The sequence below is a fragment of the Podarcis raffonei genome, chromosome 2 (assembly GCF_027172205.1).
Source record: "Podarcis raffonei isolate rPodRaf1 chromosome 2, rPodRaf1.pri, whole genome shotgun sequence".
Classification (NCBI taxonomy): domain Eukaryota; kingdom Metazoa; phylum Chordata; class Lepidosauria; order Squamata; family Lacertidae; genus Podarcis; species Podarcis raffonei.
Window position 1 is genome coordinate 106,430,073 of NC_070603.1, and position 24,808 is coordinate 106,454,880.

The 24,808-nt window shown below is 46.6% G+C and overlaps 1 protein-coding gene across 2 annotated transcripts in view; it reads right to left on the bottom strand.

Moving 5' to 3' along the window:
* The window catches only part of IL17RC (interleukin 17 receptor C), a 45,657-nt gene extending 25,454 nt beyond the window's left edge, over positions 1-20,203 (bottom strand). Inside the window, exons 1-8 of one of the 2 annotated variants that reach the window (XM_053378468.1) lie at positions 19,933-20,203; positions 15,635-16,201; positions 9,895-9,916; positions 8,959-9,092; positions 7,626-7,709; positions 6,164-6,276; positions 1,274-1,391; positions 1,128-1,172 (exon numbers count right to left, since the gene is read on the bottom strand). In XM_053378468.1, the coding sequence (XP_053234443.1) occupies positions 1,128-1,172; positions 1,274-1,391; positions 6,164-6,276; positions 7,626-7,709; positions 8,959-9,092; positions 9,895-9,916; positions 15,635-15,743 (625 nt within the window). In that variant the 5' untranslated portion in view covers positions 15,744-16,201; positions 19,933-20,203. Of the gene's footprint in view, positions 1-1,127; positions 1,173-1,273; positions 1,392-6,163; positions 6,277-7,625; positions 7,710-8,933; positions 9,093-9,894; positions 9,917-15,634; positions 16,202-19,932 lie in introns of both variants that reach the window. The other variant, XM_053378467.1, reaches the window with a different exon arrangement.
* Positions 20,204-24,808: the final 4,605 nt, after the last annotated feature.

Sequence of the window (24,808 nt, forward strand, 5' to 3'; positions counted from 1 at the left end):
CATCCAAGGTGTTGTTCCACTTTTACTCAGAGTAGAAGCAATGAAATTAATGGGTGTGACTAGGTTAGCTCCACTTGGACCAACTGCGAGTAGAATTTACTTGGATACAACAGGTGGCTGAGACAACCCTCCTGTCCATCACCTGATGCCCCTATGACATCAGACGATGGACAGGTGAGTTATCCCAATCGCCTGCCAACGTCCCTGGCAAAGTGCCTCCCAAGCTGGTTGTTGGTTGCCTAGGAACCAACCAGGGGCTTTGCCAGCATTGGACTGGTAAACCTGGTTCTTACAGGGATTGGAAGTGTGGTCAAGTTCCCCATGGGAAACTCATTTGCGCAGTTGATAAAACAGGCTTGAACTCACCTGGCTTAATAATAATAATAATAATAATAATAATAATAATAATAATAATAATAATAATTTATTATTTATACCCCGCCCATCTGGCTGAGTTTCCCCAGCCACTCTGGGTGGCTCCCAACCGAATGTTAAAACAATACAGCATTAAATATTAAAAACTTCCCTAAACAGGGCTGCCTTCAGATGCCTTTTAAAGATAAGATAGCTGCTTATTTCCTTGACATCTGGTGGGAGGGCGTTCCACAGGGCGGGTGCCACTACAGAGAAGGCCCTCTGCCTGGTTCCATGTAACCTCCCTTCTTGCAATGAGGGAACCGCCAGAAGGCCCTCGGCACTGGATCTCAGTATCCAGGCTGAACAATGGGGGTGGAGACGCTCCTTCAGGTATACACCTGCTATATGCAGAGATCGACTGCACAGGTAACCTGGTTGTGTAGCCGACCTGCACCCGATGTGACAAAGGATGTCAGATTTGGAGCAGACTGGCACCGTTTGCAGGAAGTGGTCTCCGGGCCTAACTGTGACTCAGTTTGGGCCAAATTTGTCCCGTGGGCTGGAATGTTCCGCACCCCTGTTCTTGTTGGACCTTTGGTTTCGACCCAGAAAAGAGGCGGTTTTAGCCTTAGGAAAGGTTGCCGCCGTGGGAATGTTTTGAACGAAGCTCAGATCCCTATCAAACGAGCCGCAGGGAGTTTGGCTGGCTCTGGCTGGTACCTGCGTCAGGGCAGCGGCACTGATAAGAAGTCGGTGGCATTGCTACATACCTTGGCAGAGGCGGATGGCATCTTTTGCTCTGTGCCAGGTGCAGTCTGTGGAAAGAAAACACAGAAGGAAGGCCTGGAGGTTGGTTGGTTGCTCTGCTCCATTTCCTCAGCTGCTCGCTTCCGGAGCAGGCCAGAAAGGCACTCACCTGGCCCAGAGTGCGTCTTCCGCAAGGGTTGTGCAAACTGATAGTGGGGATGGGTGAATGCCGTGATATGCAACTCCCCGCTGAGAGCCACCGGGAAGCAGTCAAACTGAAGAGAGCCCTGGGAAGGAAGGGGGCAGGAGTGTCAAAGGTGAAAGGAGCACACACACCCCTCTCTTTCTCTCTCTCACACACTATCACGCCCACAGACAGGAACACACACACAGAGGGACCCAATGGGGTTGCCATCCGTTGCACTTCACCTTTCCCATTGGGAAAGGCGAGGGATGTCTTTGGGAACCACCACTTCCTCCTCAAAGTGTCACCTCCCACCATCACCACTAGGGTGGGAGGTTGGACCTGCCTGCAGTCCTGCTGCTTATCTGGGGCTACTGCTTCAATGGTCTCCCAAAACACTGGTCACCATTGCTTAGCTCCCTGACAGTGCAAGAGAGGCTGGATAGAGCAGCTTAGCACAGAGCTCAGAGGGAGAGAAGCTCTGTGGCTGTGGATCATTAAACGTTTTGTGTATGCTGCTGCTCCAGACACCATATTGGCGATGATCTTTTGACGTGGAGGGGCTCTTGAAATTGTTTGGAGGGCATGCAGGCTGCCAATTAGCCACAGAAGGCTCCAAGGGGCTTCTGGAGGTTCCCTCACTGCGAGATGTGAGGTTACAGGGAACCAGGCAGAGGGCCTTCTCGGTGGTGGCGCCCGTCCTGTGGAATGCCCTCCCGTCAGATGTCAAGGAAATAAACAACTATCTGACTTTTAGAAGACATCTGAAGGCAGCCCTGTTTAGGGAAGTTTTTAATGTTTGATGTTTTATTCTGTTTTTAATCTGTTGGGAACCGCCCAGAGTGTTTTTTTTTTTTTATTATTATTATTATTATTATTATTATTATTATTATTAGCAGAAATTGCAGCTCTATGGCCCACCAATTAAGGTCAGCTAAAACGGCATCCAAAATGTGTTTGTATATCACTGGGGCTTAATATATCTTGCAATTTTTGCAACCACACTCTGCAGAATTTAGCATTGTCAAGGAACCCAGTTTTCCTTTATCAAATGGCAAGTGTCTAGACCTCGAAGATAAGATGCTTCCTGGAGTGTGGGGCAGCTCCACACTGAAAGAGTATCCCCCCTCCTGGAAAAAAAAGAGAAACATAGGAACTGCAGTTTGCCCTTCACAGAACTACAATTCCCAACACCCTTAGCAAACTATATTTCCCAGGATTCTCCAGGGGCAGTCATGTTCTTTAAATGTATGGTGTGTGTGGATGATTCGTGGCAGGTTTGCCATGTGTGAGTTGGCCCCAGTGCTCTGCATAGCTACTAAAAACTAGCAGACGGAGTTAGCGTAGAATAATGGTTAGGGTTTCAAACTAAGGCCAAGGAGATCCAAGTTCAAATTCCCACAGCACCATGAAGCTCACGGGCTGACCTTGGATCCATAGCTGTCAACGTTTTCCTTTCTTTAAGGGAAATTCCCTTATTCCGAATAGCATTCCTCTCAAGAAAAGGGAAAAGTTGACAGCTATGCTTGGATCTGTTAGTCTCTCTCCACTTTTTCTCCTGTGGTTCCTATTAGGATAAAAAGAAGAGAACTACATATGCCTCCTTGAAGGAAAGGAGGGATGAAAATGCAGTAATAATGCAGAATCTACCGTATTTTTTGCTCCATAGGGCGCACTGAACCATAGGGCGCACCTAGTTTTTAGAGGGGGAAATCAAGAAAAAAAATCTTATTTCCCCCCCAGCCCCAAAGAGCAGCGTACAGGCTGCACGCAACCTCTCCCTGCCGGAGGGCTTGCGAGCGGCTTTGGCACAAGCCAAAACAGTGAGCGGGATGGATCCCGCTCACTGTCTTGGCTTCCTCTTTAGCTGTGCGCAGCCTCTCCAGCCGGGAGAGGCTGCGTGGGGCTAAAGAAGCCATAGCCGCGTGCAGCCTCTCTCTGCCGGAGGGACTGCGCACGGCTATCCTTGAAGCCTTCCGAGCGCAGCGCAAGTTCCCACTGTGCTCCTCAAGCTTCGGGTTCCTTTTGCTGAAGCCAGGAGAGCAAGACTCTCCTGGCTTCAGCAAAAGGAATCTGAAGCCTCCAGAACACAGCGGGAACTCGTGCTGCACTCTGAAGGCTTCAGGGGGCTATCCCCGAAGCCTGGAGAGCAAGAGGGGTCGGTGCGCTCCCTCTGTGCTTCAGAGGCTTCGCATTGCTATCGCTGAAGCCAAGGCGCCTGCATTCATAGAATCATAGAATCATAGAGTTGGAAGAGACCACAAGGGCCATCGAGTCCAACCCCCTGCCAAGCAGGAAACACCATCAGAGCACTCCTGACATATGGTTGTCAAGCCTCTGCTTAAAGACCTCCAAAGAAGGAGACTCCACCACACTCCTTGGCAGCAAATTCCACTGTCAAACAGCTCTTACTGTCAGGAAGTTCTTCCTAATGTTTAGGTGGAATCTTCTTTCTTGTAGTTTGGATCCATTGCTCCGTGTCTGCTTCTCTGGAGCAGCAGAAAACAACCTTTCTCCCTCCTCTATGTGACATCCTTTTATATATTTGAACATGGCTATCATATCACCCCTTAACCTCCTCTTCTCCAGGCTAAACATGCCCAGCTCCCTTAGCCGTTCCTCATAAGGCATCGTTTCCAGGCCTTTGACCATTTTGGTTGCCCTCCTCTGGACACGTTCCAGTTTGTCAGTGTCCTTCTTGAACTGTGGTGCCCAGAACTGGACACAGTACTCCAGGTGAGGTCTGACCAGAGCAGAATACAATGGCACTATTACTTCCCTTGATCTAGATGCTATACTCCTATTGATTCACTCCATAGGACGCACTCACATTTCCCCTCAATTTTTGGAGGGGGAAAAGTGTGTCCTATAGAGCGAAAAATATGGTATTATGAAAGGGGGGGGCAAGGATTTCCATTTATACACTTTATGGAGTACCCATCTCTGCATATGGGTAGGGCAAAGGGGAGGGACTGAACTTGTGGTCAGACTGATTCAGTGGTAGATTAGGGTTCTCTGCCTGTCTGCAGCCGAAACCTGCTCTGCAAGTCAAGTGGAAGGGAGCAAAACAGAGGCTGCATTCCTCCCTCGATCCCTCCCTCCCTCTCATCTATTTCACTAGACAAACACCAGTTTCTTTATGGGCTGGTTCATCATGGAGCCCTACCTCACCGCTAATCCAGATTCCTGCGGTTCGAAAGCAATCTCAGTAGTTTCCACATGTGCATATTTGGATTTGACCCAATCCATTGTTTCTTGTCCTGGCACACAAGTAGGTGTTTTTAACCCTGCACACTCACTGACTAGTTCATTCCATTCGCCGACCCATGGCAGTACAAAAGGGGCACACACACAGCTTTCTGTTTACCTGCACATTTCCCCCCTTTTTTAAAAAATAAAAGACTCTTCTGTTTCACTGACCCCCCCCCCCGTGAGTATGTGCAGGTACCTATTTATTTATGTGCATGGGTCTTTTTAAAAATTTCCTCCTTCAGATAAGCACTGAAGCAGAGATCTGATTATAGGTCGGCTTGAGTCTACATCTCATGTCGTTTGCTTGCTTTGTTGATCTTTGTTGCACACATCTGAGGCTTAAAAAGTGAAGGAGGGTGAGTAAGATTGCTTAGCAAGGATCCCTGCATTGCAGGGGATCAGATTAGACGACTTTCAGGGTCCCTTCCCACTCCACAGTCCTATGATTTATTTATTTTTAAGTCAGCTTCCCAGACACTTGCTTGAAACTCAGTCGTATGAAATTCTGCATGTGCGCAAACCAGAGGGTACAAGAATAAAGTTTCAAATGGTGTTTATGTTTTCACCACATGCCAGAAGTATGGGTAGGTAAAGGTAAAGGGACCCCTGACCATTAGGTCCAATTGTGGCCAACTTTGGGGTTGCAGCACTCATCTCGCTTTATTGGCCGAGGGAGCCGGCGTACAGCTTCCGGGTCATGTGGCCAGCATGACTAAGCCGCTTCTGGCGAACCAGAGCAGCGCACGGAAACGCCGTTTACCTTCCCACTGGAGCGGTACCTATTTATCTACTTGCACTTTGACATGCTTTTGAACTGCTAGGTTGGCAGGAGCAGGGACTGAACAACGGGAGCTCATCCCGTCGCGGGGATTCAAACCGCCGACCTTCTGATCGGCAAGTCCTAGGCACTGTGGTTTAATCCACAGCGCCACCCACGTGCCATAGAAGTATGGGTTCCAGAAAACAAATGAGAAGCGACAATGGATGCTGGGAGCTTGCAAAGCTGAGTGGGAGAAGAGAACATTCAGACATGCCCCCAAGGAAAAGAACGGCAGCAATGGATCCAGTAACTGATTAACAGCAGTTTGGAGTAGGGTTAATTCTAATTTTCAAATTATCCCAGGATACAGGAAATCTGAATTCACTGCTAAAAAGAAATGAGATGGGCACTGTTTGAAGGCTGCATCAGACGGACAGCGCCTCAAAAAAGGAGGCCCATTCACATACACAGTAAACTCCAGTGTAAACCATACTTTTAAAGCACATCCAACACATTTTAAGGGGCATGATTCCACCCCCCCGAAAAATAAATAAATACTGGTAATGGTAGTTTCTCCCTCACAGAGCTATTCTATTCTAGGAAGCTTTTAATGTTTAACAGACCACTGTATTTTAATACTTTGTTGGAAGCCGCCCAGAGTGGCTGGGGAAACCCAGACAGATGGGCGAGGTATAAATAATAAATTCTAAATTCAATTCTACAACTCCCAACACCCTTAGCAAACTACAGTTCCCAGGATTTTTAGTGCTTTGAAACATACGGTGTGGATCCGCCCACTCGTTCTCCATGCTTACAAATTTTGGATTTCACCAATGGACATTCAATGGGCCCAAATCACTTACCAAATCACTTCTGTTGTGCCAGTCACCACCAAGGGGGAGCAAAACCTTCATACTGGCGCAGTGGGAGGAAGCGTATGTCTCAGCTGAGAGCAGCACGTGCGCCTGCAGGAATCCTGGGAACAGAGTGCAGGCTGTCAGAAGAGGAATGGAAATAAATGCAGATATGGACTCTCGAACTGGAGGACTGGTGCGGCCATCAATATACAGTGGTGCCTCGCAAGACGAACGCCTCGCAAAACGAAAAACTCGCAAGACGAAAGAGTTTTCCGTTTTTGAGTCATTCCGCAAGACGAATTTCCCTATGGGCTTGCTTCGCAAGAAGAAAGCCCATAGGGAAATCTCCGAGGACCTCTTTTAAATGCTGGCAGTGGGGAGCAAAGCCTTCGGTCCTGGACCTCTTCTGAAGGCCGGTGGGGGGCAAAAGTCTTTGCTCCCCCCCCCGCCTGCCTTCCCGGGATAGCAAAGACTTTCACCCACCGCCTGCCTTCAGAAGACCTCCGCTGTCCCGCCAGCATTTTAAGATCGCCCCGGGACAGCGGAGAAGTCTCCGCTGTCCCGGGGGCTTTTAAAATGCTGGCGGTCGGCAGCAAAGCCCTCCTGTCCCCGGAGCTTGTGGGGCGGGAGGTGGGGAGAAGGGCTTTTCTTCCCACCGCCAGCCTTCAGAACAGTCTTCTGAAGGCTGGCGGTGGGAAGAAAAGCCCTTGTCCCCCCCCCCAGCCTTCAGAAGAGGTCGGGGGACAGACTGTCCCCGGACCTGGTCTGAAGGCGGTTTCCATAGGAACGCATTGATTGATTTTCAATGCATTCCTATGGGAAACCATGCTTCGCAAGATGAAAAACTCGCAAGAAGAAAAAACTTGCGGAACGAATTAATTTCGTCTTGCGAGGCACCACTGTACTTCATGAGGCTGTTTGAGTCATTCCTCACATTCATATAACATTCCATCGAGAATTAATTAGGCTCATAGACTCACAAGAGCTGGAAGGGACGCTGAGGATCATCCAGTCCAACCCCCTGAAATGCAGGAATATGCAGCCATCTTTTTTTCCTGGGGGGACGCAGGGGGGCGCAGACCCTAAACATTTTGTGAATCTAAGCTTGGCCTCACTGAGGGGCAGTATTTCAATATGAGTAGGAAAAGGCCAATACCCCTAAAAAAATTTTTAGGGGGGGGAGCACTGTTTATGGGGCTCAAACCTGTGACCTTCACATTATCAGCACTATGCTCTAGCCAACTGAACTATCCAAGGTGGTTATTGTCTGTGCAGCAATTGCTATTGTTAACATCAATACCAACTTTCTTGTTTCTCCTCTTTGATTTCTGTATAACTTCACAATATTTCAAAATATAATAATGATGATGATGATGATGATGATGATGATAATAATAATAATAATAATAATAATAATAATAATAATAATAATAGGGACTGCTGTAGACCAAGTCTCTTTCTGGCTCACCTTCAGTGTTGCCATGATGTCTTCTGGGCTCTGGTCTGGTCCTGTCAGCTCCCTCCTCTTGTTTTGAACCCAAGGCAGGTGACTCTACAAGAAAATAAAATGACTGTGTACCCCTAATAATAATAATAATAATAATAATAATAATGCAGCTCTTGTAACTGTGCGGTATAAAGTAATGGATAGACAAAGTACAGTGAGATTAATTGGAAGTCAGTTTTTAATTTCTTTCTATAAATTTTATAATTGTGTTCAATACCAGGAGTATATATGATGATAATTATATTAATCTTCTTAAATCTTATAGTGTGGTGCTTTGTTTGATTTTTCTGTTGTTTGTTTGTTTGATTGTATGTTTGTTTACTTGTATGTACATCTGTTTTTCATAAATGTATTTATTTTAAATTAATATATATTTTTAATAATAATAGTAATAATAATGCAGCTCAGCACAGTGCAGTGCAGCAATTGTACTTTTCTCCACTTATCTGTCTGTTTTGTAACACAAGAAAATATTTAATTGAAAACTTCTTCTTTTTTTTAAATGAGAGGATTGGACAAATTGACAGAGGAAATTTGATGGCTGGGCTCTATCTACATCCACAGATGGAGGCAGCAATGCTTCTGAATATCAGTTTCTGGAAGCCTCAGGAGAGGAGAGAGGTCTTGTGTTCAAATCCTGCTTGCTGCTTTCTCAGCAGGCATCTGGCTGGCCACTGTGAGAACAGGACGATGGACTAGATGGGCCTTGGGCCCGATCCAGGGGGCTCTTCTTTATGTTCTTAGGACAGAGCCTGGGACGTTCAAAGTACAGTGGTACCTCGGCTTACAGACGCTTCAGGTTACAGACGCTTCAGGTTACAGACTCCGCTAACCCAGAAATAGTACCTCGGGTTAAGAACTTTGCTTCAGGATGAGAACAGAAATCGCGCGGCAGCAGCAGCGGGAGGTCCCATTAGCTAAAGTAGTACCTCAGATTAAGAACAGTTTCAGGTTAAGAACGGACCTCCAGAACGAATTAAGTTCTTAACCAGAGGTACCACTGTACATGTCCTCCTGTTGAATTCTGGCCTTTCTCCCTTCTTTATGGTTTGGTCCCTCGTGGGGCATGTCTAGGAACTGAACTCTACGACCTCTCAAACCTAATGTGAGAATCACGTCCTGCTATCACTAGACAAACAAGCCTGCCCTGAAGTGGCAGAGGGGGCATGGTCCAGCTAGGACTGAAAGCCAAGGTACAAGGCCAACTGCAGCAACAGCAGCAGGCCAGGGTCAACATTCAGGTACAGAGCCCTGAGCCATCTTTCTCACCCAGCAGGCCAAGGCGTAGGATCACCTGCACACAGGGGATGCAGTCTCGCTGCTGCCGACACCGAAGTCCGTTCCTCGTCTCCATCTGGGTCAGCACCAGGGCTGGGTCTTGCCCTGGGACTGGCAGGGCATCTCCAGGGATGCACAGCACACCTTTTTCTGAAAGTAGACGAAAGAAAGAAAGAAAGAAAGAAAGAAAGAAAGAAAGAAAGAAAATTACCCTGTGAAAGAAAGGCCCCGTTCAGCAGAATGTGTACCAGCACCCCCAAGCACAGCATTTCGAAGGAACACTCACTACCGTCAAAAGAGCCCTGAACCAAAATTCACAGATCCTTCCATCCCTAGAACATAGCCTGAAGGTTTTGTGGATGAGAAGAAGCTTGTGTTGAATCCAGGGGCCACAAGACTAAGGCAGTTTAAAGTTGGCTTTCTTGGGTGATGTCCATCCTCACCTGAAACTCTCCCCTCTTTCCCAGGAACACCACAGTAGAAATATTTGGCACGTTTTGGGTCGTGCATGTGGCCATAAGATGTGAATTGCGGCCAAATGATGACAAGAATGTTTTTAAACAAACAAAGCCTGTAGCAAAATAATCCCACGCATGGGGCTTTAGGACAAGTCAAGTCAATGGCAGTCTTCACACTTGGACTTAGTCATGCTTACCTTTCCTCCACTCTTTCCAGGCAAGATCATCCGTGCTTTAAAGCTACATGTCTGAGCACCCTTTTTTTTTTTTTGCTCTGGAGATTTCCCCACGAAAACCCGCTCTTTAAAGCACAATCGGAGCATATGGCAATCCTCAGAAAACCTAAGGCACTAAAGATTAAAAAAATGCTCCGACACAGAGCCTTCACATGTGGATCTGTGTCTGGGCAAAAGGTAGGTGTTGATAAGCCCATAGATTTATCAAAATAAACAACAGGGATGAGAATTATTAATTTTTTTGGTACAAACACTTACCCAATAGCTGGCAGCCAAGACCCTATAGAAGGACACAAAAGGGACAGTTTCAAGAGCTAGTAAAGAGACTATCGCAAGTTGAGCTCCTTTTCTCCCACCCTACAACACACCCTGCCAGGCTGAGTCTAAAACAACATGCCTTCCAACTGTTATTTCATTGTGAGGACCAATTTCTTGGGTCTGCAAAAGCTGTTCCCAATGCAGGACATATTGGCTTAATAAGGTGGAGGAACCCGTAGCCCTCCAGGAATTGCTGGACTACAACTCACCTGTTTGTACTGTCTGTTTTAAACAGCATTGTTCTGCTTTTCCCTTACTGTAAGCTACTCTGGGTATTATGCTGTATCTTTTGCTCGGAGAAGTCAACCAGGAACCTCCTTTCCATCTGCACATCTGGTTTAGGACTATATTATTATAGGTTTGCAGGGAAATCAGTCTGGGTGATATCTGTGGGTCTCTTCCTTTTTTATGATTTTTTTTTATTAATTTTAACATATAAATTATAAAATGTACCACAAAACATCACTTATACAATCTTTTTAGACTTCCATCAGCACCTCTGATGATCCACCGTTTTAACCACTTCTTATGCATTTCTTAACTTTATATTGCCTTTACATCTCCTAACAAATCATCCTCCCCCTCAGTGGCGTAGCGTGGGGGGTGCCAGGGGTGCCGGCCGCACCGGGCGCAACATCTGGGGGGGTGCGAGTCCAGAGGGCCCAGCCGCGTCGTGCCCTCGGCCCGCCCCTATTGTCAGAGGCTCAGCGCGGAAGTGTTAGCAAAGTTTCAGAGGGGGGAGCGAGTGGGGGGGGACGCGGGGAGGGGGTCCCCGCTTCTCCGGCCGCCTTGCAGAAGCGGCCACTGCCCGACGGCTCTGCCTTTGCTCGCAGGCCTGCCTGGGGGCTCCCTCGGCTCCAGCGCTGAGCTGGCGGCCCCGATCCCGGGAGCAAAGAGGCGTCGCGGGAGCGGCTAGGCCTGCGCCAGGGCCCTGACCCGACAGCTTCTCCGGCTCCCCAAGCCGAGGACAGCTTCGGCTGTGAAGCTGCGCCTTCCGGGCTGGCCCCTTCTCGGCTTATCACGCTGGGCCTCGCCTCTCCAGCTCCCGGTATGTGTGCTCCGTGGTGGTCCCCGCTCCTTCCTGACCCTTCCACCGCCCCCTGCCAAACTGGCTGTAGATACAAGAATGGCAGCTGGGGTGGGCGATAGAGGACCCTGCCTCCCCCTGCGGGGCTCATCTCTGGCAATTGTCTTAAACTGCCGCAAGTGTTTCTGCTCAAGGAGCCCCCTGAGTTTTGGCATTGTCTCTCCGCGCCCCACCCCACCCCGCCTCTCTCCAGGAGCTTTATGGAGCCACCTGGATCGGGTCTGCTTTGGAGGAGGGGAGCCTTCCTTGACCAGCATGTGGGGCGCCCTTTGCGGCCTTTCCCTCTGGAGAGATAGTCACGCTCCCTCTAGCACAGTTCCTAATCGCCAGTCGCCCTTCTGTGGCGAGGATTCTTCCAAGCCGGGTTCTTCCGGGGCCCTCCGGCTGCTTCTCTTTCGGTCGGCGGCGACCCTCCAGCTAAATACCCCTCGGGGGTTTGTGGCAGCCTCGCTTATTGTTCTCGGGACTCTGGTTTTACCTCGCCGCGCAATTACACGGAGCAGTGGCGTAGCGTGGGGGGTGCAGGGGGGGCCGGCCGCACCGGCCGCAACATCTGGGGGTTAGAGGGCGCAAATCCACGGGTTAGGGGGTGCAAATTACTTGCCTTGCCCCGGGTGCTGACAACCCACGCTACGCCACTGCTCCCCCTTGTCCATTTTTACAATACTTCTAATAATACTCCTCACAAAACTTTTTGCAACCCTACAAACCCTACAAACATCCCTACAACCCTACAAACATCATCTGTTCTTCACAAATACTTTTCAAATAGTCCGTAAATTTACTCCAGTCTTCCATGAATTTCTGGTCTTGCCAGTTTCGAATCCTTCCTGTTAGTTTATCTAATTCTGCATAGTCCATTGACTTCATCCTCCATTCTTCAATCGTTGGTAACTCTTCTTGCTTCCATTTTGGGGCCAATAATATTCTTGCTGCTGTTATTGCATATAAAAAGAGCTTACATTCCTTTCTATTTATGTCACTCCCCACAATGCCCAAATCTGTGGGTCTCTTCCAAACCTGTGATTCTGTATCTGTGAGTTTAGAATCTACAAAAGGAGAACTGTTAAAACTGGTCCAACCAGCTCCTTTGTTAGGGTAATGACTTTGGCCAGACTCACCAGCATCTTAAAGAGTTAGCTAAGAATAAATACGTTGCCATAGTGACAACTGAGGTTACTTCCAGGAAAGGATCCAGGCCGTTCCCTACCAGCGTCACCAGGCTACCTGCAACATCACCACACACCTAGTTTTGGTGTGTGAGTTTTGGCTGATGCTAGAAGCAGGAGGCAGGGAGACCTGTCTTGCTCTGTGCTGGACCCAAAGCTATGGTTCGGAGATCTCCCTGGAAACCTAATGAGGAGGCAAGGTCTACTGAAATGTTAATTCTACGAGCCTCTCCGTGCTATGTTCAGGTTGTATATATGTATAAAGAAAACCACATTTTGTAAAGACACCAGAGTCTCCATCGACCTTCATTCCAAAAAAACGGAACTCTGGTAGGCCTCCCTAAAGAACTTCATCAATAAGAAAATGGGGTGCACCAAACAATATCTATATCCATGTATGATTCCAATGGGAAAAAACATAACAGGTTGCTGCCCCCATGAAACATACGATCTAACTTTTGATAGTGGCAATGGCAACAGAGGAAGGAGAAGGCAGGAGCAGACCTGTCCGGGCCAAAAACTGGGTCACACATCTTCTGGGCTGCAATCTCTCACATGTTTTGGCTCTGTGCTCTCACGTGAGATCCCCCAAAATGGGATGTCCCGTTTTTATTTTTTTTATTATTATTTTTAATAATAATTTTTTATTAATTTTACCACAAAAACATATATTAAATTCACATCCAATTTTCACAAATTATTTCTTTTCTGGACTTCCTTCAGCTTTTCCGTAAATCTTCCATAATAATTACTTAAGTTACACATTCCTTAAATTTATATTGTCATTATTTATATCTTTGTTTTCTATTCTCTTTAAACAATACTTCTTACTTTTTTCACAGTGCTTCTTTAAACCCCTCTAGCGTTATCTGTCCCTCACTAATGCTTTCCAGATACTCCACAAACTTCCCCCAGTCCTCAATAAACTTTTGGTCTCTTAAATATCTGATCTTCCCCGTCAATTTGTCCAGCTCAGCATAGTCCAACAGCTTCATTCTCCATTCTTCTACCCTCGGTATTTCTTCTTGTTTCCATTTCTGGGCCAGTAACACTCTTGCCGCTGTCACTGCATATTGGAAAAATTTACAGTCCTTCTTCTTTATCTCATTTCCTGTTATTCCTAACAGAAAGACTTCTGGTTTCTTTATAAATGTATATTTTAAAATCTTCTTCAGTTCATTATATATCTTTTCCCAGAAGTCTTTCACTTTCTTACATTCCCACTACATATGGTAAAAAGAGCCTTCTTTAGCTTTACATTTCCAACACTTATTGCATGTCTTATACATTTTTGCTAATTTTACCGGTGTTATATACCATCTATAGAACATTTTCATTACATTTTCTGTTAACGTCACACAAGCTGTAAATTTTAAGTTTTCTTTCCATAATTTTTCCCAGTCCTCAAATTGTATATTATGGCCCAAGTCTCTGGCCCAATGTATCATTACCGGGATATGCCATCACAGGGATGGCAACCCCATTCTTCTCCTCCCACTGTCCTTGACACGTTAATCCCTTTGTTTCGAAATAATTTTTGTTACTAAAGATTTTCTTGAATTACAAAAGAACGTGCAATTAACCCCGCTCGACTCACAGTGGCAGAAGACAGACAAAAAAAGGCAGATTGAACCACCTCAGCCAGAAACCACCCAAAGTGGTTGCAAACACTTTCCCCTGTCTCTCACTCAGGGAGAGTAACAGTACTACTACTAAGTGGCAGTATCTGTGTGGTGGACTTTTCAACTTTTGCAATGTCCTGGCGAGGGACGTCGCCATCTTGGCTTGGCACAAAGGCTTGCGGCCTGAGCAGGTGACGCTTTTCATGGCAGGTGAAATTGGCAGCAAAAGAGTGGCCCGCTTAGTTCTTGCGATGCCAGGCTTGCTGTTAAAGGGCACAGAAGCGGAGCCAGGAAAGGAGGGGGAAGCACTGCAGTGCCATAGCCTCAGTACACAGCCGCCGAAACCTTTTGTTCCTGCCGTGGCTGTCTCCATGGCCACAAGCTTGAGGAAGCCTCAGCCGCCGGGCTGTGGCAATTGCTGAGTAAACAGCAACCTAAGAAGCCTTGTCACAGTACCAGGTAGAGCAGGTAGTTCCTCCTCAGTCTCTCCTAGCAACCACAGCGCTCCTTCCCTTCCACATGGCAGTTGCTAAAATTAGGCAGAGAGGCCATGATGGGCAGGGGAGAGGAGGCCTCAGGCTGAAAGGGTCAAAAGCAGTGCAGGGGAGATGGAGAGAATTGTCCCTCTCCCCAAGGCCCATCCAGCATGTTCATGGTGCAAAGAGCTCAATATGAACAGGGACTGCCTACACAGAATCCTGGGAGCTGTAGCTGACCGCTCACAATTCCAGGCATCCATAACAAACTACAGTTCCCAGGATTTTTGGGGTGTGTGCTATAAATGTATGGTGTGTACACAGCCCCAGCTTAAATGTGACACCAAGCATGTTTTTTAAAGAAACCCCCCCCCCATTTAAAAAAGGTTGTGGGATTTTGTTACAGCTGAGAGAACTATACAGTGGTACCTCAGGTTACATACGCTTCAGGTTACATACGCTTCAGGTTACATATGCTTCAGCTTACAGACTAACCCAGCTAACCCAGAAATAGTGCTTCAGGTTAAAAACTTTGCTTCAGAATGAGAACAGAAATTGTGCTTCAGTGGTGCGGCAGCAGCAGGAGGCCCCATTAGCTAAAGTGGTGCTTCAGGTTAAGAACAGTTTCAGGTTAAGAACGGACTTCCAGAACAAATTAAGTTCTTAACCCGAGATACCACTGTAGAGGGTGGCAGCGGCGGGAAGCATGGCAGTTTGGCTTGGGACCTGAGGCGGAAAAATGTCATAGCTGTCAACTTTTCCCTTTTCTTGCGAGGAATCGTATTCAGAATAAGGGAATTTCCCTTTAAAAATGGGGAAAGTTGACAGCTATGAAAAACGCTCCAAATTGGGACTCTCGTTATTTTGCTTTCGAGGGAACCAGCTGATTTGTGCAGCGCACGAGACCCAAAAGCCAGAGCGCTGGGACAAAAAAAAAATGGGATGTTCCAGGATCCAGTCAGAAGCAGGGAATGGCTTCTAGAATTCCAGGATGTCCCGCTTAGATCAGGATGCTTGAGCGGTATGAGAGAGGTGTAAGTAAATCGCCTGTGAGTGTAGTCTTCCTCAAGACCCTTTCTTCGAAGAGGTCTGGACACGCATGCCTTCTCTGGGAATACAGCCTATGCCACAAGCGAAACCACTTCCCCCATTTGAACACCCACGATAGCTCATTTAGAATAAGTTGAACTTCCAAGCACATCGTGTGGTGTGTGGCGTGGCCCTGTCAATGATGCCAGCCAGCCAGCCAGCCGTGCCCTGCTTCTGGATACTCCATTCGCTGACCTTCCCTCCCTGACCCCAATTTTTCAGAAGGTTTGTACCTACCTGAGAGCAGTGGACAGACTCCAGAATATTTGCAGGCTGAAGGCAGGCAGAAGGCAGGCACACTAGGACGAGTGGCAGGACCCAAAGCCACATCTCCGCCATCCGTCATACCCCACAAGTCATTGTGGGGATGATGACGGCGCTGCTCCTTTCATCGCAGAATCTGCCTTTGCACGGGACAAATTAGATCGTGCCTGAATAGCACAGTTGGCACGCAGCTTGATAAATATTTCCTCGTTTCCACCTCCTGGGAGTTGGTTTCTTTCCAGCGTTTTATGTCTAAGGAGCTGGCGCAGGTGCTGGCAAACAGGTCCTACGCCAGGGCAAAAGATCCAAGCTGAAAGATCGGGAAAGCTTTCCTATCCGAAAGAAGACTTGAGGTTCTAAGGAACTGACGCTCCGCAATCTTCACGGCAACTCGTCTGACAGGGCCCAGCTTAGTCAATCTCACTCCCTTTTTGCTACTACCAGAGAAATTGCGTCAAAGGGGAGTAAAGGTGGAGAGAGCGTTGCAGAAACTGGAAGTGAGGGCGAAGGACAGGATAGCCTGGGCATAGCGCCAGCAACCTAGTTTAAGAGAAGCCCCAAAGGGTACAAGGATTAAATGCAGGAAGAAGTATTCATAGCCAAGTTCAGAGCTGTCAGATTTCCTGAATGGAAGCACAGCAAACCTGATTTGTTTATTTTTTTTAGCAGAGGTTTTCCATCAAAGCTGGCAAAGGAACTTGTTGGGTCTAAGTTAATTTTTAGAATCAGGTAGGTCGCCATGTTGGCCTGACACAGACGAAATAAATATAAAAAAATAAAAAATTGTTCAGTAGCACCTTAGAGACCAACTAAGTTTGCTCTGGGTGTAAGCTTTCGTGTGCATGCACACTTCTTCAGATACCTAATTTAAAAAAAAAAAAATTAGAAGGGCATGTCATTTTGCTGGCTTGCATTTTGCCAGCGTACTATGTATGCTGTGGGTCTCGAACCCTCAGTGAGTTAGGGGCTTCCTCTGCATGCAAAGAAGAGGAAGAAGAAGAGTTTGGATTTGATATCCTGCTTTATCACTACCCGAAGGCGTCTCAAAGCGGCTAACAATCACCTTTCCCTTCCTCCCCCACAACAAACACTCTGTGAGGTGAGTGGGGCTGAGAGACTTCAGAGAAGTGTGACTAGCCCAAGGTCACCCAGCAGCTGCATGTGGAGGAGCAGGGAATCGAACCTGGTTCACCAGATTACGAGCCCACCGCTCTTAACCACTACACCACACTGGCTCCGAAACCTGCAAAGACAGGTTGTAGCAGATTGAGCAGACAAGGCCAAGCCTGGGTCCAATGGTCAAGAAGGCAGATTCTGCACTTGCTGTGGAGGGAAGTGAGGGGCAGACAGGGCTCATCAACTTGGGAAGGTAGCCCACCTAGGAGAAGGAAAATGCTGGTCCTAAACCTCTGCTGCCTTGTGGGATATCTTTGGGAGAAGGAAAAGCTAAGGAGCCAATTATCGCTCTGCTTTCCTTTGGACCACATCAGCGAGGCCAAGAGTGGGGTCTTGTTGTCTGGGCAGCCCAGGAAAACACAGCCAAAACTTGCTCCCTAGAGAGGTCACTTCAGTGCTGCTAATGTAGCGTATTTTTCGCTCTATAAGACACACTTTTCCCCTCCTAAAAAGTAAGGGGAAATGTGTGTGCGTCTTATGGAGCGAATGCAGAGTGCGCAGCTTTTGCTGAAGCTGGAGAGGCGCTGCACAGCTTTCCTTCTCTGCGCAGCACCCCTTCAGCAAAGCGGGAGGAGAAACAAAGCCCCCTTCCATTTCTCCTCCCGCTTTGCTGGAGAGGCGCTGAGCAGAGAGGGAGAGAATATTTTTTTTCTTGTTCTCCTCCTCTAAAACTCATGGTCGGATGCGTCTTATAGAGCGAAATATACGGTAACAAAAAATATTCTGGAGGCAGCAGTTACAAGTTACTGGTCTCTACAGCCACAGCAGGCGCAGCGATTCTCCAGTGGTTTGGCTTCACCCCGATGTAGTGATCAGGTGGGATTGCTATGAGGAATTATAACAAATATAGAGTAAGCCATCTGTGTCAGCAATGAAAGCATTGCGTTGACTGGGTTTAAACTATTTTGATATGATTCTTGATCAATCTACACCTCTGCATCCCTGTTCCATTTCTCTTTCTTGACCAGTCACGTACACTGCCAGTTGCTTCGCCAGGCAGGCATCCTGGGTCATCAAAGACAGTGGGCAGTTTCTTTGATGTAGCTTTTCTGATAGGTTAATCTTAGGATGTTAATCTTAGGGCCAGGAAACAGATCTCACCTGAAGGTGATAATGATCGCTGTTCTCCTGGCCATCCTTCTTATCATGTGTATTGATTGTTTATGACCTCCGGGGTTGCACTCCTTTGTAGTTTTCATTCATTTACCCAAAAGTATGCATGCCTAACTAGTGTTTGTAGTTTAACTTTGTCCCCACGTGGGGTTTCCTGAAATGCTCAGAAGAAATCTGATTGGTTCTTATGAACACTCTGTAAAAAGTTCTTTTGTGAATAAAACGACCTGGGTCAGGGGGTGGGGAGAGAGATTATTATACGCACCCTTCCCAGAGTCTTGCTGGTTCAAGCCTCTGTGTGTATTCTTATTAATCAGAGTTCAATCCTTCCCTTCCTTTGGGAACGCCTCACCCCTGTAGAAGCTCTCCATTGTCTGTTGAGGCAGATGGATGCCTGCAACTTAAGTCAACAGCCTTTGGCCTTTTAAGACCCAAGACCCCACCACCATGCAAGATGGGATCTGCTTGTAGCAGGGTGGGAAAAAACTCATTGCCACAAGCAGAAATTGATTGTCAACCCATGCCGCAAAAGTGGTGTTGCCAATCTGCCGAGAAGTACATGTATAGCTGCCATTCTGGAATCCAAGATTTCTGCTGCCGACATTTTAATCCATATTTCAGCCTCCCGTTTGGGTTAGAAAACTAACTCCAGTTAGAAAAATAAATAAATGCATGAACCAGTGAAATCAACTGCAGTATAGCATTCCTGTTATCATTTACTTCTTGAGACTAAAGGGGTGCTTATAGCACATAAAATACCCAGGTTGGGCCAAGTTTTCTAGAGAAGCGATTTAAAAGGAAGATAAAAGTGAACAATTTCCTGAATTTACATAGGAAGAGAAAGCCTAGTATAAAGAATGGGAGTTAAAATAACAACACACAGGAAATTGGCCCCCCACTTTGCAGTTTCCTCATTAAAGGAAGCTTACTTGGGAGTTACAGAAGTAAGAAGATGGGGGGAAGAAAAATTCAGAGGCAAAAAAAAAAAATTTTTTTAAAGGGGAGCCTGGGTTAATCTTATAGAGACATCAGCTTTCCAATGACCTATTTAGCCAAACAAATCCACATCAAGGCCCAAACTCAGATAGACAATTATTGCACATGGAAGCTCTACCTTTTAAAACATTTTTCTTTCCTTTTCTAGAAGGGACACTAATTTTCCCCATAGTCATAACAGTTCCTAGGATTCCTTCAAAATACCTTTTACTCTCTGAGGAGACCTGTTGTTGTTGTTGCTTAGTCTTTTAGTCGTATCTGACTCTTCGTGGCCCCATGGACCAGAGCACGCTAGGCACTCGGCTAAATGAAAGCCGACGCTGCATCTTGGCTTGTAAGAGGATTTTGGGCTCAAACTAGGCTATTTGCAGAAGGAAAAATTAAGCATACCAAGAAGCTAACTTCAGAGTAAAAGAGACCGAGATTAAGTAGTGTCTCCCTTTTGATGGAGTTTACAAACTCCAAGTTCCAAGCAAAACATTTGCAAAGTTACAAATCTCCTTTTTCCCTCCCCCTGCCCCCTTTTACGGTAGAGAATCTCTTTTCCAAGGTACAAGAGCAAGTATCTACACACATTTTCCTGTTACTATTTGGAGAAAGACTGTCCTTTTTACAGCCTCTTTAAAACAACAAACATCAGCACACCTCACCTCTCCCGCCTTTCTCAATATCTGCCAAGTTTTTTGGTTGATCAGGCCCAGCATGTCTCCCTCACACAAAGATTTTGAAGCAAGCTTGCATTTAAACTGCACATTTAGGATACACAGCCGCCAAATGTTCCCTTTAAGCCCAATTTAAACACGGGGGAGAAACGTTTTATTAACATTTTTAAACCTTAAGTACAAAACTTACTCCTAGGGAAACAAAGATATATCTAACATACCCCAATTTCCTCTCTTTCAAGCAGCATCAGGCTGGATGTTGGTGCCTTAATGAGCCCATTAAAGTTTCCCAAAAAAATGCAAGGACGCTAGAACAAGACTTACACACAGACACGAACACACGTTGACCTGTTCACAGTTCGGAGACACACACATGTCTTGACATGTTCTCAGTCAGAATAGGTGTCCACTTCCAGTGTGTATACAAGCACTGAAATCCTTTCGCTCTTCAGCTACAACCCATGTTTCATTTCACTCATACTCATCCTCACACACCAACAGATTGTTATAAAGAAAAAAAACACTGCTCCTTTTTCCTTATGGGGTATCCAAGAGCCTGTATGGAGTCCTTAAGCGGGTTCCCTATCGGTAGGAGAAAATGACAGAGGCCAACCAGAGTATATTGAGAAGCAAAGCGGCTAGTAAGCCTGATCTTTATTACCTGTTGCAACAGGGTCCCCCACTCCGCCCGCACAGGAAGGGAGGAGAGGAACCCAGAATGATGGTGTGCAAGCCCTTATATAGACTTTTGAAATTGCCCACCCTGTAGCCCAAGACCACCCCCTAAAAAGTCATACATACATCACAGAAGGCGGTGGTCTGTTGCAGAAATCCTGTCTGACAGGATCTGATAATGGTCACTGTTTGCATTACCTGGGCAGCCTGGCCATTCTTTTGTGATGGTTCATACAGTGGTACCTCGGGTTAAGTATTTAATTTGTTCCAGAGGTCCATACTTAACCTGAAACTGTTCTTAACCTGAAGCACCACTTTAGCTAATGGGACCTCCTGCTGCTGCTTCGTCGCCAGAGCACGATTTCTGTTCTCATCCTGAAGCAAAGTTCTTAACCTGAGGTAATATTTCTGGGTTAGTGGAGTCTGTAACCTGAAGCGTATGTAACCTGAAGCGTATGTAACCCGAGGTACCACTGTACTTTAGTTCCTGAATCCAAGTCCCAGGCTCACCCTATTCATACACAAATATTGCCTTAAGGCAGGATTTGCAAGCAAAAAGACCATGGGAAGGCTTTCCCCATTTGCCTCTCTTACTGCAGAGGAATATTTGAGGTAATTGGGAGCGTCAAAATGGCTTCAGGATTGCTCTCCTGTACTATTTCAGACATGTGGTTGTTATACCTATGTATGTGTTTGCCTTGTACATTTATGAACATTTAATTTAAGGTCACCAGACAGCCCCCGGATTTACAAATCAGTCCCCATACAAAATCAATTGAATTTGAAAAGTGTCCCTGGATTAATTGAAAAAAAAATCTGGTAACCTTAATTTAATTTATATTTGAGACCTTAGGATTCTTATAACAAGATGATCCAGGGAACCCTTATTCCTTTTCTTAGCCTTCTAGGTGTTAGTGTTCCTTTTATCGGCTCCAGCTCCAGTCCAGAACTTTAGTTACCTTCCACCAAAGAAAAAATGGGGAAACGGGGAAACTCACTGACAAATGGTCAGTTGCACGCTGAGCTTCACCGGAGCCCCAACTCCCAGAGGTAGGTGTACCAATTTAAGTCCCTTTGTGGTCGCCAAAACTGATATAGAAAAAATAGGGGTGGTTGGCTTTTGCCGCCCAACTCCCCGAGTCCCCGAAGTCCGTGATCGGTCAGAGATGAATGGATGGAGGCAGGATGCAGTGAAAGCAAGGCAGGTCTTTATCTTTCTGTTGCGACAGAGTTCCCTCCCCTCCTAGCAAGGAGGCAAGAGAGACCCCAAACCAAGAAGAAACATATCTTTCAAGGGTTTGCATTTTTGGCGTGGAGAAAAAGGACACCCCCTCTATAAAAGTCAGAAATTACATCACACATAAGGTGGGGTAACAGTGGCTCAGGCAGGCCAAGGTGTGATATTCCTGAGGATTTAGCAAGTTTCACATGGTTCCAGACACAGTTTGCACAAAACATTAGCATTTGATAAGGCAATATTGACAATAGAAGAACCATTAATTAGTGCCAAAGAAGTACTAGAGGAGATAGAACAATTTGGGCAAGTAGCAGGTTTTAAATTGAATAAAAAGAAAACTGAAATGTTATTTAAGAGTGTGAAACAAGATTTGGTGGATATGTTGCAGCAACAGATTGGTTTAGAAGCAGTGAAAAAATTTAAATATCTATCTGCCTACCTGTTCTTTTCAGGCAAGGGGGATTAAGGAGGCAGATGAAATAATAATAATAATAATAATAATAATAATAATAATTATTATTATTATTATTATTATTATTATTATTATTATTATTATTTATACTCCGCCCATCCTAGAGTCTTTAGGATAGCCAAGATGGCTTTGGGATTGCTCTCCTGTACTATTATAGACATGTGGTTTATGTACTTATGTATGTTTACCTTGTGCAATTACCAACATTTATTCTATTTTTAAGACCTTAGAATTGCTATAACAAAGGCAATCACCCAATAACCCCTCTGCCACCACAAAGCCAGAGTCGTCCACGCCAGAGCCAGAGCTTGAATCAGAGCTACTAAACTAAACTAAAATAATAAAAAACCCAAATCTAGGACATTTGCTTTAAAATGTAAATTTCCCCCTGCGTGGGCATGTAGGACCCCCAAAAGAGGACATGCCTGGGAATTCCCAGACGTATGGCAACCCTAGCCCAAATAAATGTGCTAATGAGCTTTCATACCAGTGGTGACTTTGAGTGCATAATGGGTTGCTTTCTGTTTACTGGGTTTTCCATGTTAATGAAAAATACGGATTTACTGGGGGCAGGGAAGTATAAGCTGGCATTTTGACAGTCACGACATTGACGAGGTGCTGCGAAAAGTCCCAGCACTCCAGTATTCACGTATGTATTTAGCAAAACTTGATTTCTGAAAAAGCCAACAGCCTCTTAAGTGGTTTACAATAATATAAAACACTACAATCACTGTCTATATAAAAACCAGGTGTTTGGAATAGTATAAAAGACTTTAAAAACCAGCTAAAATAAATAAATAAAACGCATGTCACATCTTTTTTGTGTCTTGCCTAACTGAAAATGTTCCAGGCAGGCCCCAAAAGGAATACAGCAATGGCAGCTGCCTGATATCAATAGGCATAGCTGTCAACTTACAGATTTGAAAATAAGGGACCAGCAGCCTTGAAAATAAGGGATCAGCAGCCAAAATAAGGGATTTTCCGACACACAGGTATGTTCAACTTCTGAGCCCCTCTGAGCCAAAGGCAGAAAGCCCAGCCAGGAGCCAAACGAAGCCTCAAGTGGTGGTTCCCACAGCGCAGCAACCCGGCACAGGGGATGCAGCAAGGAAAACCACCGTCACCTCTCCGCTGGGAAGCGCTGAGCAAAGGCGAGTCTCCAGGCAATGCAGCCAATTTGATCGGCACAAGGCATGCAAGCTCCACCCCCCCAGTCGTTCTTAGACTCCTTACTGGGTAAGCAACACAGTTGGAACCTCCCTCCTCCCTGGCCGGCAGGGAGGGAGGGAGAGGAGCTGCTTCCTTTGAAACCCGGGGAATTTAAGGGACATAATCAATAAGGGACAGCAGCGGGACACAGCGCTGGGATAAGGGACTTTCCCGCCAAATAAGGGATGGTTGACAGCTATGTCAATAGGCAGGGAGTTCCCAAGTGTAGGTGCTTTGGGGGTTTCTGCCCACCCATCTACTACCAGACAGAGCTTGGATGCAGCGTGTTTTGCACTTGTGGATCATCATCAGCCATGCCCCCTCACAGCGTCCTGTAGTTTGTATTGCTGTGTCCAGAACCGTTGATCCCAATGGCTCTAAGAACTAGTTGAGTTCAGTGGACAGTGGATTCATAGCTGTCAACTTTTCCCTTTTCTTGCGAGGAATCCTATTCGGAATAAGGGAATTTCCCTTAAAAAAAGGGAAACGTTGACAGCTATGAGTGGGTTTGATTGCAAGACATATGGCTTCATATCGGCAGTCTACAGAATCGCTCAGCAATGCTGGCTAGCCTGTTTATTTCTGTCCGGGTTAATCATTCGTAAAATTGGATTCGTTATGACTTATCGCACAAGGTCACTAGGAGGTTCAAGATAAACATTCACCCTTTTTTCAAACAATAAAGCTGTTCTTAGCATGTGGCGTGTTATTCACCCTAATTAAACAGCAGCAATAAATTGACAGCATAAATCCAAACATTGGATGTGACCACAACATGCTGGAGGAGGAAGAAAGAGCCGGCCTGTATGATGGCCCTATGAGCCATCTGCTGTGGGCTCCATCCACATCAGACTATTGATTAAGCCACACTTATTAAGGAGTTTAATTTAAAACCAGTTTCCAGGGCTGGGTCCAGCAGTGGGCCAGGTGGGCCACTGGCTGAGGGCCCAGGAGTTCAAACAGGCCGCATCCTGGCTCCAGCACAACCTCACCAGTAGATCTTTCGAGGGTTCGCCAATCAGTGTGACAGCCTGGACCCCGTGTTTTAGGGGACTCTATGCTGTTAACAGTGGGGCGCGGGTGGCGCTGTGGTCTAAACCACTGAGCCTAGGGCTTGCTGATTGGAAGGTCGGCGGTTCGAATCCACGTGATGGGGTGAGCTCCCGCTGCTCTGTCCCAGCTCCTGCCCACCTAGCTGTTCGAAAGCACGTCAAAGTGCAAGTAGATAAATAGGTACCGCTCTGGCGGGAAGGTAAACGGCGTTTCTGTGCGCTGCTCTGGTTTGCCAGAAGCGGCTTAGTCATGCTGGCCACATGACCCGGAAGCTGTCTGCAGACAAACGCTGGCTCCCTCGGCCTATAGAGCGAGATGAGCGCGCAACCCCAGAGTCATCCGCGACTGGACCTAACGGTCAGGGGTACCTTTACCTTTTATGCTGTTAACAGCCCCAGTGTTGCTGCTGCTACCTAGAAGCAGGTAATCTCTGAGAACATGCCACTGGAGGTTGCAATAACTTTGTTGTTGTTTAGTCGTTTAGTCGTGTCCGACTCTTCGTGACCCCATGGACCAGAGCACACCAGGCACTCCTGTCTTCCACTGCCTCCCGC